The sequence below is a fragment of the Chelonoidis abingdonii genome, chromosome 23 (genome assembly GCF_003597395.2).
Source record: "Chelonoidis abingdonii isolate Lonesome George chromosome 23, CheloAbing_2.0, whole genome shotgun sequence".
Classification (NCBI taxonomy): domain Eukaryota; kingdom Metazoa; phylum Chordata; order Testudines; family Testudinidae; genus Chelonoidis; species Chelonoidis abingdonii.
In genome coordinates this window covers 6,606,421-6,623,205 of record NC_133791.1, presented here as the reverse complement: position 1 = coordinate 6,623,205, position 16,785 = coordinate 6,606,421, and the positions used below count along the sequence as shown (strand labels likewise).

The following is a 16,785-nucleotide window of genomic DNA, read 5'->3' as shown; positions in this document are numbered from 1 at the left end:
TCCTCTCGTTTGGGAGGAGTTCCGAAATCGATTTAAGGAGCCGTTTAACTCGATATTAATGACGACGTCGTGTGAACGGATACAGTGTTAAATCGGTATATCGGCCATTAAACCGATTTAAAGTCGCAGTGTAGACCTGGCCTCAGTGTCATAAATAAGTCTGCAGGTGTCATTGTTTTCTAGATAGATATCACCTTTGATGGACCAATGTGGCACATGCTACTGACTTATAAAAGGTGTTTCACCTCATCAGTTCAAGCCTTTAGATGTTTCCAACCATGATCCATTTTCCTGTGTGTGGAAAGGGGTGATGAACCTGTAGCTAGATGGATTGCTTTGATATCCATCCTGTCTGCAGAAGGAGAGGCTTTACTGACTTCATGAGGCTGTGATGGTATGGAATTTATAACTTTGTTTATCAGGGGTTTACTGCTGTAGAGGCCAATATCCACCCACCTGCAGCAGCTTGAGTAGAACTCTGTGTAAGGTGAGCAAGATTTGCCTTAGGTCAGGGTTCTCAAACTGGGAGTTGTGACCCCTTGGGGTCATGAGCTGTCAGCCTCCACCCCAAGCCCCGCTTTGCCTCCAGCATTTATAATGGTGCTAAATACATTAAAAAATGTTTTTAATTGATAAGGAAGGTTGCACTCAGAGGCTTGCTGTGTGACAGGTTTGAGAACCCCTGCCTTAGGTCTTTTATTTAGGTGCAGATTTTCTCACTGTTTAACGGATACTGGGAGAGTCAAAAGGAAAGTTTGGTGTGATTCTTTGTGGTGGTTGGTACTGCTGTTGTGACTGAACTCCAGCCATGGAATATTCCCCTTTTGGTGGCAGTTCCAGCACTTTCTGAGTAATTCAGTGGGCTCCAACCACATTGTAAATAATCAGGACTTGCTTCAGTCCAAGCAGCTGTGCTATCTCTGGAGAGGGCCATGTTACGTTTGATTTCTTGGCAGGGTGGTTCACATTTTTGTTGTCCTCTGTAACCAGCTTTCCTGCGTACATGGTAATTTTCAAGCTTGTGGCTACCTAAAGATATCTTGGTTACTATAAAAAAAAAAAAAAAAAAAAGTCTAAAGTAACATTAAATTACAAGCAGATGGTCCCTGACCAATCAGCAAACTCATTTCATAAGGCAAATGTTACATTTCTTTGAAGTTAAGTTTTTCATTTGTTACCAGAAAAGCAGGGTAGGAGAAGCTTTAGAAATGTATCCTGTGTTCCTGTTTATCATTTTAGCAGAGGGTCTTCTATCTCTTTTGTGTGTGCGTGAGAACACGTGTTATGTAATATTACATTCATTTACATATATTATGTATGCAACAGCTGTGCATGTGTATGTATGCTAACGTTTTTAAGTGACTGGTGATTTTGGATTTCCAACTTGAGACATCTTAGAGGGACTTGACTTTTCAGAGAGCAATGCTCTATTCTTCCTGAAAATCAGGCTCATTATAGTACTTCAGATTAGGCACCCAAAATCTCTAGTTGCTTTAAAAAATATTGAGATTTTATTTACACACACACACACTCTCACACTCTTTTCAATTCACAAAAAAGATCATAACATGACCAAACAGTTGACATGTAAGTGAAAGATTGCGAACACCAAGGATAGAGAGGAATTACTTATGGCTTATCTATATGGGGCCACTTGGGGAAGAGGGTACATCTGCACTACAGAGACTATACTGGCATAGCCCCATAGTGTAGACACTGACAGAACAGGGTTTTCTGTCAGGTAGGAACGCCATGTTCCTGAACAAAAAGCTGAACTTTTAAGTCAACATAGCTACAAGACATATGGAAAAATTCAGAGCCCTGACCAAGGTAGCTATGCCACTGTAGCTGCATCTACACTGGGGGTTCTTTGATGGAAGAACGCTTTTTTCAATGTAGCTACTGTCGATCAGTGTGGGCTGTCTCTACAGTATTGGGTTATGCCAGCATAGCTATGGTTGATAGTCTCCATAGTGTAGACGTACTCAATGTCAGCTGTGTCGACAAAAGCCTTATTCCATTGTCATAGCTGTGTGGTTTTTTCATACCCCTGACCAATGTAGCTATGCCAATATAACTCTACAGTAGGGGTCGGCAACCTTTCAGAAGTGGTGTGCCAAGTCTTCATTTATTCACTCTAATTTAAGGTTTCGAGTGCCGGTAATACATTTTAACGCTTTTAGAAGGTCTCTTTCTAGAAGTCTATAATATATAACTAAACTATTGTTGTATATAAAGTAAATAAGGTTTTTAAAATGTTTAAGAAGCTTCATTTAAAATTAAATTAAAATGCAGAGCCCCTCAGACCGGTGGCCAGAACCCAGGCAGTGTGAGTGCCACTGAAAATCAGCTTGTGTGCTGTAGGTTGCCTACCCCTGCTCTACAGGGTAGACAAGGCCTTAATTGGCATTAGCTTCTCAAGTGGATTAGTTAAACCACATTAAAAACCCCAAATGTATGCTCTCATTCAGAATTAAAGTGACCTTGGTTTGGTTTAGTTCACTTTGAAATTAAGGCCACTTTAATTCTGAATGTGTGTGTCCACACAGATTTGATATGGTTTAACTAATCCACTTTAAATTTACAGTGTTTTAGTTAATTCAGATCAATTTTTCCCAGTGTAGATGAGCCCTTAGTGTAGTTCAGCTAGAAGTAATGGGATACAATTAAGAGAGGGAAAATACCCTGCTGGTGAGAGTTACTGGGCTAGAATAATCACCCATGGGAAGTGGTGAAAGCACTTGCAACATGCTGTATAGTTAAACTGGATAAAGCCCTAGAAATAGTTCTGCAGTGATGGGGGGAGGGGGGGGGAGACAAGGGATGGCTTGCACAGCTGTGCACAAGGCCAGCCCAGACCTTTACACCAGCTAATTTCCATTTACACCTACAGCAGCCACACAACATCAGAGTGCTTAGCCAGTGTGAAATGGAAGGGTCTGGCTGAAAATTGGGCAGTTTTGGACCACTTTTGAAGGTGGAAGTCAGACTGAGTGCAGCAGCAGCATGAGATTCTCCTAACTTCCTGCCAATATCCGCTCTGTTCTGGAGAGGGGGATAGAACTGGAAGGGACCCAACAGGTCATCAAGTCCAGTCCTCTGCCTTCACTAGCAGGACCAAGTACCGATTTTGCCCTAGATCCCTAAGTGGCTTAATGACTGAACTCACAACCCTGGGTTTAGCAGGCCAGTGCTCAAACCACTGAGCTATCCCTCCCCCCAGAGAGTTCAGTCTCTGCAGTTAGCCTGGGTAATTTTTTTTTTTAATGTGGACACTTGTCCAGTGGCTTACAGCTCATTAGTCACTGTGCATCTCAATTGTTGCCTTCAGTGAAAAGACTCTATATCCTACTGCTAAAGTAAGGTGGGAATTAAATGATGTATAGGGTCTGGTGCTGGCCCTCTGCACAGGAGTGAATTTCACCCCTAATCCTTTCCCCTGCCACTGCAGAATTATTTCAAGCACTTTCTTATTCTTACATCTTCAGGACAAGGATTTTTGGGGCATTTATTTTGACTTCTTATTTTAACCTGTTGCAAAGTCTCTCACATGCTTCCAGAGCTATAGAAACAACAAACCAAATAAACAGTTCACACAACAAGGTTATGAAACCAGCTGGGGGAGAGAATTTCAATGATGATCCAAAATTACTTGTAAGAATATTTTAAAGCACAAGGAAATAAAAACTAGAGCAAAACCCAGACAAACCTTCCAGGGATGAAGGTTGTTTGTAAGGCATTTAAAGCAGGAATGTCAACGTATATTCACAGAGAGATGGAGCGAGCATGGTCACGTTACAAGATTCTCTAACACATTTGTACTGGGGGGAGGAACAAAACGCACACAAACTCTGAGCTGCAGATTAAATGCATTCCATGGCAGTGATCTGGCAATGATAAAAATCAGATGTCCATATTTTATGGGTGTTGTCTGCTAGCTACCAAATCATATACTTATCAACGGGTTATTTGTTTTTTTTTGCTGCTGGTACACCATTAACAGCGTTTTGGTTTGCAGTAGTTACAGTGGGTGAGTGGGTCATTCCCCCTCCGCCCCCTAAGAAGGTGGCGGAGTCCAGAAAGATATCAGCACAAACCATGAAGCTCCCTAAAAGTTATTTAGAGGTAACAAGATATTGCAGTAAATTTCTTAGCCATGTCAGGAATGATAGGTACCAAGTGAGGAACAGGGTACATCTGTCAAGGATTCAGAGCATGAGGAGAACTGAAGAGCTAAAAGTTCCTAGCTGAGGACAAGAGCTGTATGTCACAATTCAGTTAAAATCTTCATTCCAAAGTCTCATAGGGTACAAAGGATGGTTCTGTAGCTAAGGCCTGGGACAGGAAGCCAGGAGACCTGAATTTTATTCCTGGCTCTGCCACAAACACCCTAGACCTGATTTTCCACTCTCACTGGTTTGACAGCAATGTAACTCCATTGATTTGCAGTGGTTTGAATGAGAGGAGATCCAGTCCCTGCACCTACTTGCTTGTCTGCAAAACAGTGATGACAATACTGATGATGCTGCAAGTCTGACTTCACTAATGTTTGTAAAGCACATGGTGCTCCTCAGACACATGATTCTTCAGGAGGGCTGAACTATCTGGGTGGTCTGATGCAAATTAACATCACAATAGACAGGGATGAAAGATTCTCTCATCTGCCATCCAAAGGTGCCTTGAGAAACAGCCAACAAACAAAGGTAAACAAGCGTTTCCAGAGACTCCCATTTAACGCATTAAGCAAATTTGCAAAATGCCATCTTTCTCTGAGAGCTGCTCTAGTTCAACCACAAATTGACTTGATGCAGAAATTGTTGGCTGAGATTCTCTGGCCTGTCTTATGGGTAAATGATTATAACCATCTTTCTGGTAAAATCTATCCGTCCCTGCTACTAAGTCTCCAAGTTACTACCAAGAAGTTGCAGTTCAATTCTACATCTTAAGGGGATGCTAAGGTCAGTACAACAAAAATGTAACCTGCCTTGTAGGAGTTTTATCCCCAGGTGTATGGAGAACAATCAAAACAGTGTGCTTTATACATGGGTAAATGGCTAATGGTTTCATCCCTAGTTAGAGCATGATGCTGTGGGAATAACATGGGGGAATGTTGCCAGGAACACATCGGCCTGGTCATGCTGGGGTTTTGTCCTGATTTCAGCCACAAATGTAGCAGCTCTAAAGTAAACTGTTTGCACAGTGCATGAAACCAGGGTAGGAGCTGTTGGTGCAAATATCCACTGCTGATGCATCGGAGATAGAACTGGGACAAATCCACAGGGTAGATAAAACTATTGCTAACTGTCAGAACAAAGTCTGCAATGGTGTCCTGAGCTGAATCCATTGTTGCACTTTAAGGTTAGTGAACAGAACCATGCTGTGTAACTTCTGCTGCTGTTCTTTTCCTCTCTCAGGTGTTTGGCTTACAGACCTGGTACACGTAGCAGCTCATGAAATTGGACATGCCCTGGGACTCATGCACTCCCTGAACTCTAATGCCTTGATGCACATCAATGCCACTTTAACTGGGAAAAAGACCATCTCCCAGGATGACATCTGGGGGATTCACAGGCTCTACGGTGAGAGGAGAGGAGAGGAGAGGAGAGGAAAGGGTTTGTTTCTTGTAGCTGTTAGTGTAAAGAACACCAGACTAAAGGCCTGCTCCGCTCCTGAGCAGCACTGATTTCCTGACACCTATCATGGCTTCAATGGGAGTTGCTGGGTGGTCTGCACTTGACCAGATTGGGCTCTGATTTCACAAGCAAAGAGTTTTTGGCAGCAAGTTGACGACTTATGCTACCCCAACAGGTCAGAGGGAGTCTAGCCAAGGCAGAAGTGAGCATGTCCTGAAATGTGTTAGTAAATTTCATGCTGAAGCAAATGGGAGTGGGTAGAGGAAATGTTCCACTCCCCTCACATCTGCAAAAATACTGTGCTTATGATGGGTAGGAGACTGACAGGCCTGAAACCTAAAGTCTTGTTCCTTCAATGTATGGATCAGGAGCTGTGGTTTCCACTGCCACTTGCACATTTGCTAAATTTAGAGCTTTGCAGAGGGGAAGGCAGAAAATGAGACTAAGGCATATTTACAGAGTGGGAAGGCAATATGAACAAAGCAAGACCTACCCACAAACCAAACTGGGGTGCAGGAGGAGGGCTAGCTTAACTTGGGCACCATTATTTATCATGACAATGCTCAAAATGAGATTGCACTGCACAGCTGTCTGTGCCAGACTGGCACGTTGTCATAAACAGATAGCTACAGGTTAATGTTTCTTTTACCTGTAAAGGGTTAACAAAGGGACCCAAACACCTGACCAGAGGACCAATCAGGAAACCAGAGTTTTAAAAGCTCAGAGAGGGAATTTTTGGGTGTGTGTCTTTTGTCTGTGTCTCTGCGAGTAATCTTTCTATCTCCAGGTTTCTAATCTTCAGTTTCCAAGTTGTGAGTACAAAGGTAGAAAAACAATACGCTTATATTGTGTTTTTTTTTGTATTTACATGTGTGTAGTTGCTGGAATGTTTTAAATTGTATTTCTTTTTGGATAAGGCTGTTTGTTCATTTTTTCTTTTAAGCAATTGACCCTGTATATTGTCATCTTGATACAGAGCCCATTTATGTGTATTTTTTCTTTCTTTTTAAGACCTGTTGGATTTTTTCCTAGTCGGGACTCAAGGGGATTGAGCCTGCAGCTCACCAGGGAATTGGTGGAAGGGGGGAAGGGAATTAAACTCCTGGAATTACAAAACAGAGAGGACAAGTACAGTAATCTTCCAGGGTAACTCAGGGAGGAGGTAAAAAGGGAGAAGGGAAGTGGGTTATTTCCCTTTGTTGTGAGACTCATGGCATCTGAGTCTTGGGGTCCCCCAGGGAAGGTTTTGGGGAGACCAGAGTGAGGCATGCACTAGAATTCCTATCTGGTGGCAGCAATATCAGATCTAAGCTGGTAATTAAGCTTGGAGGTTTCATGCTAGCATCTTATGTTCTGAACTCTATGGTTCAGATCTGAGTAGGAAACCTATGACACACGTTGTCTACTGACATTAAGGAACAGTGAGCCAAAGCTGGTGTCACAGCTCCATTGAAGTCAATGGGATCAGACTTTCAGCTGGGGCAAATTCACAGTTCCACTGACAGTCCAGCCTAGTTCATTCACTTCATGTTGGTTGTTAATGTAAATACAGGAAAGCGCATACTTCCAATGTTATTTTAGGCTGATTCCCACCCCTGGCAAAACACACTTGCGCAATGTGATCCAGTGTCACTTTCTTTCACATTCAGAACTGGCACTTGTCCTTTTAATACTTTGTCTCCTTTCCTTTCATTTCAGGCTGCACAGACAGACTATTCGTATGTCCATCATGGGCTCGGAAAGGTTTCTGTGAGACTCGTAGGAAGTGGATGAAAAAGCACTGTCCGTCCAGCTGTGACTTCTGCTACGGTATCAGCTCCTCTTCCGGGGTTAAGGGTCATAAGAGTTGATAGAGGGACAATGTTAAATTGTGTGATCTATCTGAATGTTAGTGACAAATGACAAGACTCTTTCAGACCAAATAATTCAGCAATGAGTGATACCCCTAACACCCTTGCTTTGCCTATTGCATTTCAGCCACAGGATGTGGACATTAAGACACCAGGGCATGTTTTCTAGAGTATGGGAAAGTCTGCTGTCCTGGTCAGTGTTCCCTCCTCCTATCTAACATTCCAGTGCCCTGAGAGGCTGTGAAAATATAAATGTTTCATGTGCCTTGTACTGCTTCCCTCCCCTATCAGATCCTCTTGAAGGAGATACCTTTGGATTTTGCCCTCAGGAGCTGAGGTATTTGGTGGCATAACTTACATGACAATGTGGTAGGAGGTGGAAAGTTGTGAGCTAAAGCTGGTTGGACTAACTTATACTGTCTGCATCAGCTCTGCAGTTGTCCCTCTATATCTAACCCATCCCTTTGGAAATCTGCAAGCTGGTAGTTGCTTTGTTAAACAAATTTCAGTCTCTCTCAGATAAGATGGGGGAATAGAGAGGAAAAAGCAGGTCATTGGAGTTAATGCTGGACTTGCATACTGGGTGTCAATCATGCCTGTTAACAGGCATTGCTGCTTTAGTGTGCCTGCTACAATGCAGGGGGAACACATTTGTGAGCCTGGACCAAAGGAAAGAGGGCACTTGGGTTGTGTACTTCCGTTCACACTAATGTGTCTTAGAACAGCATTTCAATGACAGTGCTTATATTTTATGTAAACTGTTTCTCTGTAAAGATTCTCATGTGAATCCAGGACCTAGGATTTTAAATCTTCCTCTTCTCGCCTGGTGCCTCCTGCCCCCAATCATCATGAGACTTGCACTAAAATCACAAGTGTTGGCAAGGCTGTGCTGATAGAAAGAAGTCTGCCAATGTCATCTTGTGCCATGTAAATGCACTGAGAGGATGTTATCTGCATATAGAAATTATGAAAAGTAATGTCTTTCCAATACTTGCTTATTTAGGAGGAAGCTTTGAAGAACTACTATACAGAAAAGGAAATCAAAAAGGCAATGTGGTTCCTCAGAAATACTGTTATCTTTATCCCATTGCAAAGCATTGCTGAACTGACTTAACTATTTTTTTCCCTTCCTTCTGGTGGACAGAATTCCCTTTTCCAACTGTAGCGCCAACTCCTCCTCCACTCAGGATGAAAACCAAGATCGTTCCTGAAGGCAGAAATGTCACCTTTCGCTGTGGACAGAAGATTATTCATAAAAAAGGCAAAGTTTAGTAAGTGTTCTTCCCCTGTTCCAATCATTTGGGACACAGCATTTTACAGACAAAACGATATCTGACATCTAGAAATAATGTTCTGAGATGAGTTTTTTTCTTTGAATAAGAAGTGATTTCACTGGAACAGTGTTCAGAACACTTTTCCTTACGGAAGTGACATTACAAAGTAGCAATTTACTCTAAGACCTATGGACTTAAGGTTTCTCTTTATAGCCATTAAAACTACAATGGATCGTTTGTTATTAGTATTGCAGTAGTGTTTAGGAGCCCCTGTCAGCGTGAGATGCTGCTATGAAGAACAAAAACACAATCCCTCATGAGAAAACAGGTGGAGACAAACAGATGAGAGAGCACAAGAAACAATGTAAAATTTAACCCCCCGGGATGCTTTACTGCTGATTATGAGACTGCAGCACTTAGTGTTGCACATGGGTATTGTTGGTTTTAAATATCCCAGAGTCTGACACTATCAGATAAATAGTAGTAACAAGTCTCTCTCTCACCCCTAGGGAAAGTTTCTGGTCTATGTTATACTAGAGGTTACAGTAGATCATCATGGTCTGTTCTGGCCTTAAATTGATGAATCTATAAAATTAATACTTCTCTCAACCTATTGTGGCAAGTAACAAAGACTAGAAGGGAAAAAATCTTTTTTTTTTCCCAGCTTGGGTACAATGTGTATGACAGGGCTGTGTCTTTCACCTGACAGCTACTGTGAGAATTTTTTTTTAAACATGGTAAAATCACAAATACTGCCAGGACTCAAACAGGGTCCTACTTATAAAACTAACTAGGCCTAAAATTTTCAAATGTATTTAAAGATGCAGATAGGCACTAAGCAGTTTAGATGCCTAAATTCCACTGATTTCAATGGGAATCAGGTAACAAGGCAGATTTTCAAAAGCATCCAAACAGGTTAAAGTGCCTTATCACTGGAAACTTAAGCAACAGCTGAGCAGTGGCACCTAAATCCCTAGGGAGGTAGAAGCTTTTGAAGTTTAATCTACATTTCAAGTTGGTCTTGTCTGTGCAATACAAATTCTTATTACTGACAAGCCCCTTAAATGCACTTAGATCTATGCTATGTGTTTAATTTTCACCATTTTTCTTATGACAGCTGGTATAAAGATAAGGAGCTTCTGGAATACTCATATCCTGGTTACTTAGCCTTAAATGATGACCACATGAGCATTATTGCCAATGCAATTAATGAAGGAACCTATACCTGCATTGTGAAGAAAAGGCAAAGAATCCTGACTACCTATTCCTGGAGGATTAGGGTTAGGCACTAACAACGGTCTTGAATGAGGACTTCAGTTACTGCTAGTTATGTTTGATAAAAACCCAACCTCTTCAGCATTTTATGTTTAACCTCCAGCAGAGCAGCCACCATAGAAATCAGCTGCTACCAGTGGTTGGGCAAGAAACTTGGACACTGGGACCTGATCATTGGAAAAATTCTCCTCCATGAGTTTACTATTTACAAATTTATCAAGTATATTCTGCTGCAAGAGAGAAAAAAATCTTGAAGCCAAGATGACCCAGGTAATTGGTTAGTTTTTAAATGATCTACAATCCTTAACTAGATTAATGAAACCTGGATTTAGATTTAAAAAAGGAGTGGTTAATGTTCCAGGGTTTGTCAAGCATTTCTTTGTATTTAAATAACTTCCTAAAATGCCAATATATAGCATTAGAGGGGCTTGAAACAAAAGACTGATGCCTGGCTATATTCTCCATAGATGCTGTTATTCAAGCACTGAAGGAGTAAAGGGGGGTGTCTAACTCTAGAATGAGCTTTTTCCACAAACTCATTTTTATAGAGGAAATTTCTGATTCCAAATGTTATACAACTAAAATAGCCAGGGAATGCATCTTTTCCCCTATACATTTTTCTGTGGTTTGCATTTATCACAATGTGTTGTTTACCTCTGTCTGTAGCCTCCAAGACTTTATCAAATGTCAGTGTTAGATTACCAATAAATCACTAAAACAATTATGGAAATGCTTTTGTTTCTTGAATCAAGTAAACATCTGATGAGTAATGGGACAACCTTCCCTCCCTCCCCCTCAACAGGGCTTTGCTGTTTCTAGACAAAAATGATTTAATGCATACATCATTGCAAAGTAAACAGTAGTTGAGCTGAACTTAACCTATTACTGTAAATAAGTGTTCAATATGGAATTAACTAGAAGACACAGCCTTAGCCAGTTTAAATTTGACATAGCTCTGTTTGCAGTGGAGCTAAGTTGCTTTACCCCAGTCAAGGATGTGGGTGGGCCCTGTTCATCTTAGTTCCTATATATTGGTGGGGGAAGGAATGTGGTACAATTTCTTACATTACTGCACTTCCATTGTACAGCTGGCTTAGAATGCAAACTACCTTCTTTCAGAAGGCTTTTCCCTCTCCCCAGTCTATTAGCTCAGGGAGTCCACTACCCCTGCAACAAGTTTTTTCTGTCCTGTTTTAAATGACTCAAGAAGTAGGCTTTCCACTACTGCCCTTGGTGTTCTACAGTCAAATAGACCTTACCCTTCAGGTGGATTTTTTTTCCCCTGTGACCTGCAGCCTAAATTTTCTTGTGCTCAGCTTCATCCTTGTACTTTGCAAGCCCTGAGGAAGAATTGGATAAGTCTCCTCCCAAGTCAGTCCCATCATCAGTAATATTATGGAGGTGCTGAAAACTCTAAGTGCAACTCATCTTAAAGACACCAAAGCAGGACCGTGTTTCCCTTGTTAAAACGGAGTGGCAGGTGAGACATGTTGTCATCTAGGGCTACAGATGTACCATTTCTGACTACTCAGCCCAGAAGCTCACATTTTGCTTTCTCCACTGCCATATTTCATTGCTAGCTACCATTCTGGGCAGTTTAGACATCGCTGTTTTCCTAGAAGTTTCCCATTGGCCATACATTTCCAAGACTCATTTCCTGCCCATATTTTAAAATATTTCTAAGGCCCATCATATTTATTACCCTGCCTCATTATTTTACATTTGGCAACTGTAAACATCATTCACATTTAACTGAGGGGGAGTTTTACCCCTTTCCTGGAGGTAACAAAGATTGTAAATAAACCCACACTAATCCCTGGCTCTGATGCATTTTTCTTGCCATAAACTCTAAAGAACACCTGTCCTAGCAGTTCTCTCTCAGACCATGCTTGTGTCCATTTCAGGAAAGACAACACAATTAATTCAAAGGCTGGATGATAATCTAGAGAAGACCAGCAGTTGTGTGTGTTGAAAGAGACAACAGATACAATTATTCCAGAATAAATCGTCTACAGGGCAGTTTACCCTGGTATAAAAGTGACATGTACTAAACTGTGAAAAGTGTCCAGAGGGGTTTATACTACCATAATCCATCCCTTAGCTATACTGTTATAGCTCTAGAAGGTAGGCATTCCACTGCCTCATTGTGCCCAAGTATATTACAGGAACAATATTTCCCCCAGCTGCTGAGTGGCTCAGACATTTGAGTGGAATAGGGGATGTGAAAGAATTTAAAAGCATGAGGACAGACACTCTGGCCCCTACTGAGGTGACTGGTGGAGCACAGGGAAATTATCATACTTTGATTGTTTTTCTCCCACTAACTGCTGCTGTAACTAGGGTTCTTTCCCAAATTTCAGGATTAATTTAACAACCACATGTGATATGTCAAAATAGACATCTTTAAAATTACAGAACCAGCTTGATTCCATCAGTGTTATAACCAAAATGTTCTTAGGTTACTTACAGCGCTGTGAGGTGAAAGTGAACTTTCATCTACCCAGACAGAGACAAGAAAAGATCTGAAGAGGGAAAAGGAAAAATAAGTTTTTCTTTTTAGGGGCTGGGGGGTCAGCATCAGCTTACACCTAAATCTCACTTTGAGACCCTACTGCATCAAATGTTTTGCTAAAAGTCCCTGCCTTGTATCATGTTTGAGACAGAGGAGCTACAATTTTCCACCCATCACTCAGTGTGGATTTCAATCTATCATCTCCAGCTTCCTGTGACACCTTGGCTGTGTCAATCTCTCTATGCCCCAGCTCCCCATCTGTAATAGGTGGATGTTTCCCCTGCCCAAGAGGGGTGTGAATTCATTAGTGTATCTAAGTTGCTTTGATAGTGTGTCACAGAAACACATTCCCAAGAGTGGAGTCATGGAGGAATATCACCACAGGCCTTTACTAGGGATTAACAAAGACCCCTGCTCCCATGACATGTCACAGGGGTTCTGAGAGAGTAGATCCCAAAGGACTAACAGTTGTGGAGAGATGAGTATTTTGTTTACAGGCTTCCTGTAGCGCTAAAGTCTTCTGCTCAGCTGTTTTCCCACAGAGAGAGGCTGGCTGTTGCTCACATGGATGGTGGAGGAGGGAAGGCAGGAAGTGGCTTGCTTAGCAAAGGCAAGGATCTACACACCAGCAAACCATCCAGCCCTGCCATATTACCTAGATGCCATTCATACAGGGGGTAGGCACAGCGCACCAATAGCTAAACCACGCCAACAAACCTACTAAATTTCTAGTCATTGATAGCATCTTCCTGGAAAAGTAAGAAATGCAAGCAAGCACTTTTTAGAAATATTTCAGGCCTTCAAAGAGCAAACAAATGCCAATCCTCCCAACTTTGCACAATATAGGAAAATCAGATATTTAAAAGCCTTGTATTCCCATTCCTCTCACCCAGCTTTGATACTGAAAACACTTCACCATGGTGGAATTATATTCTCATGGTAAGAAATGTAGTTAAATTTCATAACAGCAGAGGTGAAATTTGATTACTCTACTCTTGTAATGCCTGCACATTGAGGATAAAGTCCTGCTATTTCCTCTCATGCTCACAGAGTAGAATCTGCACAGGGGCCAGTGTTGAAAGCTTATGGAAACACACCATCAGACTGAATTCAAATGCTTGAAAAGAGTAGTTTCAAACCAATTCAACATTACATTCCCTGAACAAACTGTCTTCAAAGTATTTTCTCACCATATTTTAGAGCTTAAGTAAGATTAAAAAACAAACTTACCCCTCTTAAAGGCCCAGCTCTAATACAGAAAAACACCTGACCAGTCACACCTGAAATGTATATGTAGGGCCTATAAAAAAAAAAAAAAGAAAGTGTCAGTCACTGCTGGGAAAACATGATTAGCATTTCACTAATTTTAATACATTTGTAAGAAGAAAAAAATGGATTTAGTGCAAATAAACTTAGGACTCAATTTTATAATATTGATTTAGCTACTTTGAGGGTACAAGAACATAAAATAAAAAAATCATCTTTTTTTATATGGACAAGTCGAACTAGGATCATACACAGTAAGCACTCCATATGGAAAAACAGACATTTGAATTAAGATTACGTGTTTTCTTTGCTTGTTACAGTAAGCCAAGGCAGACCATTTGGAATGCCATTCCACAGAAGCAAGTAGCAATATTCTCCTCCACTGGAACGACACACTTTTCAAAACCAGGCCAAATTCCCATCTTAATCCAGCTTTAAATTTGTTTTACTAAAAAATCTGTCTATAAATAATCCTGTGTTGCTGGGAATCAGACTTTTCCATGTGCAATGTCGATGGGTGGCTGTTGCCAAGGGAAAATACAAAAGTTATGATGTGCAAACTTTACAGTGGAGCCTGACACAATATAAAGTCACATTTTTAATCCTTTATCAGCTATTGCGCAGGTCACTGCCAAATGTTCTCCTGCTCTGCAGTCTGAGACATGTAGTACAGAGTCTGCTTTTCCATACATTTTAACTGCCACATATGCCTAATACAGTGCAATCTTGCCAAAATCCAGCATGTTTCAGAAGCACACAGATAACAGGACTAAAAATCTCCCTCCCAACCCCCTTTCACTGCAAATTAGAAAATTAGGCCTAAGAAAATATTTTATACAATTTACACATTTCTATTTTCCTCCAAATCTCTCTAAAAATCCTGTTTCGAAGGCTTTGATCCAGCAAAGCACTTAATATGCTTAACTTTAAGCACATGAATAGTTACACTGAAATCAATGGGACTACTCATATCATTCAGATTAAGCACATTACTGGATTGGAGCCCAATTCTAACTGCATGAACATCCAACTTTTTATAGTATTCCTTTCTGACATCTCAGTTATAAATTAGAAACACGTAAGAGTACGACATTCTAGGACAATTCCTATGGAAGGTAGCACTGTAAATTCAGTACACCTACCTTTTCTTTTTGGGAAAAAAAGGGAGACATTAACAAGACAACCTATAGAAAATAAGATTTAAATCTTTTTGATTTATAAAATATTGCAGTTCTTGTTCTGCACCACAGCCATTGTGAATATATACATACAATGAAGTGGTCAATCCATCAGAAACCACTTGGGGCCATCAGTGCTCTCAAAAAAGGTCAGTAAGCATTAAGCACAGAACAGGAGGGACACCTCAGAAATGCCTTTTGGAGTTTCTTGCTCAAATAAGCAACTGAATTCAAACAGATGATAATCTTTACAAAAGAGCTTTTCTACCTGTGCTGACAATATGCTTCAATTTGTGTAAGCACAAATGGGGATGATGGAGAGAGAAAAATCTCTTAAGTTTCCTCTCTAGAAGATTTAGTGCCACCACCATCCAAGTCTGATGCAGGTGAAGAAAATGAAATCCTTCACACTGTTAAACAATTAAAAATGGATTTTAATTCTACAAATTTACAAGCAAAAAAAATTAAAAAGTAAAAAAACAAAACCAGTTCCGAGATTGTACTTCAAGTTTTCCTTTTTGAATTTTTGTAATGATCCTTGGCGTTTCGGATTCATTCATTCCAGTCCCCTGAATGAAATGCAGCAGTTATATTCCACATCCAGCAAGATGACATCTGGCTATTTCTGTGTAAAACAGAGTCTTCCTGATGCGAAGAACAAAACTGGAGCACATTGAAATCCATTCATCAACAGCATGGTTGAAGTCAAAGCTCTGTCTTTTTTCCCTCCTCATATTAAGTTTAAAACTTGAGGCTGAAGCCTGGTCCTGCTGCTGATGCTCCTTGATTTGTGGTAGTCAGGTGAAAACCTGTATCTTTCAGATCATCATCACCCTGTGAAAACGAATATATAATTCATCTGTTTATAAGAAAGAAACGTTATGTCTCACTGTTCTAACACTACAATAAAAACAAAGTGAACATACTATGTGTAAGATACAGGAAATACCATGTTAAATTTAATGGAGTTTTATTCATGTTATTTAATCAACACTCCAGGGCTATATTTCCAAAAGGACTTCATTATAATTTCCTATTTTGAATGCTTGTTTTTCTGTGCCTTTATCTCTGAGCATACAAAAACTATTGTGACTGCACTATCTATATTGGTAAATCAGCACATTAGCCAACTGATCAAACCAAGTTTGGGCACATCTGCCATTTGCGATTTTACACCCTCAAAATTATGGATATAGAAACTTACGTCAGTCTGTTCACAGGTGATCAAAAGAAGCTTGAGCACAACCAATAAAATGTATCATCTAACATATACGGGATTTGGGAAGGGAGAGAAGGTAGCTCTGAATGAGGAGTCTGAAGAGTACAATGAACGAGATTTTGCAGCGGATCCAAATGGCTATGACTTCTCAAGTCAAGCTTAGCAAACTGGAACATAGGAAGCCCAGAAAGCGGAAAGGGTACGAGCCTCACTTTTCTCTAGCTTTTATGGACTATTCCCCCTGCACCTTGGTGCCTGCAATCTACCAGGCATGGGACTTCAGTCTTCATCTATGATCAAAATGCCACCACGCTTGCCACATTCACTTTTTAAGAACAATGAACTTGCTAGTAAATCTAATGATTTCAGACTCATAGGTCAGAAGGGACCAATATGATCATCTAGTCTGACCTCCTGCACAAGGCAGGCCACAAAACCCTACCCATACACATTTATAACAAGCCCTAACCATGACTGAGTTATTGAAGACCTCAAGCTGCAGAGAATCCACCAGCAAGCGACCCATGCCCCACACTACAGAGGAAGGCGAAAAACCTCCAGGGCCTCTGCCAATCCGC

The 16,785-nt window shown here is 40.9% G+C and overlaps 2 protein-coding genes across 10 annotated transcripts in view; one reads left to right on the top strand and one right to left on the bottom strand.

The window, feature by feature from the left end:
- The window catches only part of MMP23B (matrix metallopeptidase 23B), a 26,087-nt gene extending 15,184 nt beyond the window's left edge, over nucleotides 1–10,903 (top strand). The window contains exons 6-9 of the mRNA XM_075060396.1: nucleotides 5,338–5,579; nucleotides 7,332–7,442; nucleotides 8,628–8,754; nucleotides 9,875–10,903. Coding sequence (XP_074916497.1) covers nucleotides 5,338–5,579; nucleotides 7,332–7,442; nucleotides 8,628–8,754; nucleotides 9,875–10,049 — 655 coding nt within the window. The 3' untranslated portion in view covers nucleotides 10,050–10,903. The remainder of the gene's footprint in view (nucleotides 1–5,337; nucleotides 5,580–7,331; nucleotides 7,443–8,627; nucleotides 8,755–9,874) is intronic.
- LOC116824630 (cyclin-dependent kinase 11B) overlaps nucleotides 8,541–16,785 on the bottom strand; it is a 35,926-nt gene continuing 27,681 nt past the window's right edge. For 7 of the 9 annotated variants that reach the window (XM_032780044.2, XM_075060253.1, XM_032780041.2 and 4 more), the window contains one exon: nucleotides 13,957–15,822. In XM_032780044.2, the coding sequence (XP_032635935.1) occupies nucleotides 15,730–15,822 (93 nt within the window). In that variant the 3' untranslated portion in view covers nucleotides 13,957–15,729. Of the gene's footprint in view, nucleotides 8,716–12,499; nucleotides 12,555–13,774; nucleotides 13,845–13,956; nucleotides 15,823–16,785 lie in introns of those variants that run through there. The other 2 variants (XR_004373668.2, XM_075060252.1) reach the window with 2 other exon arrangements.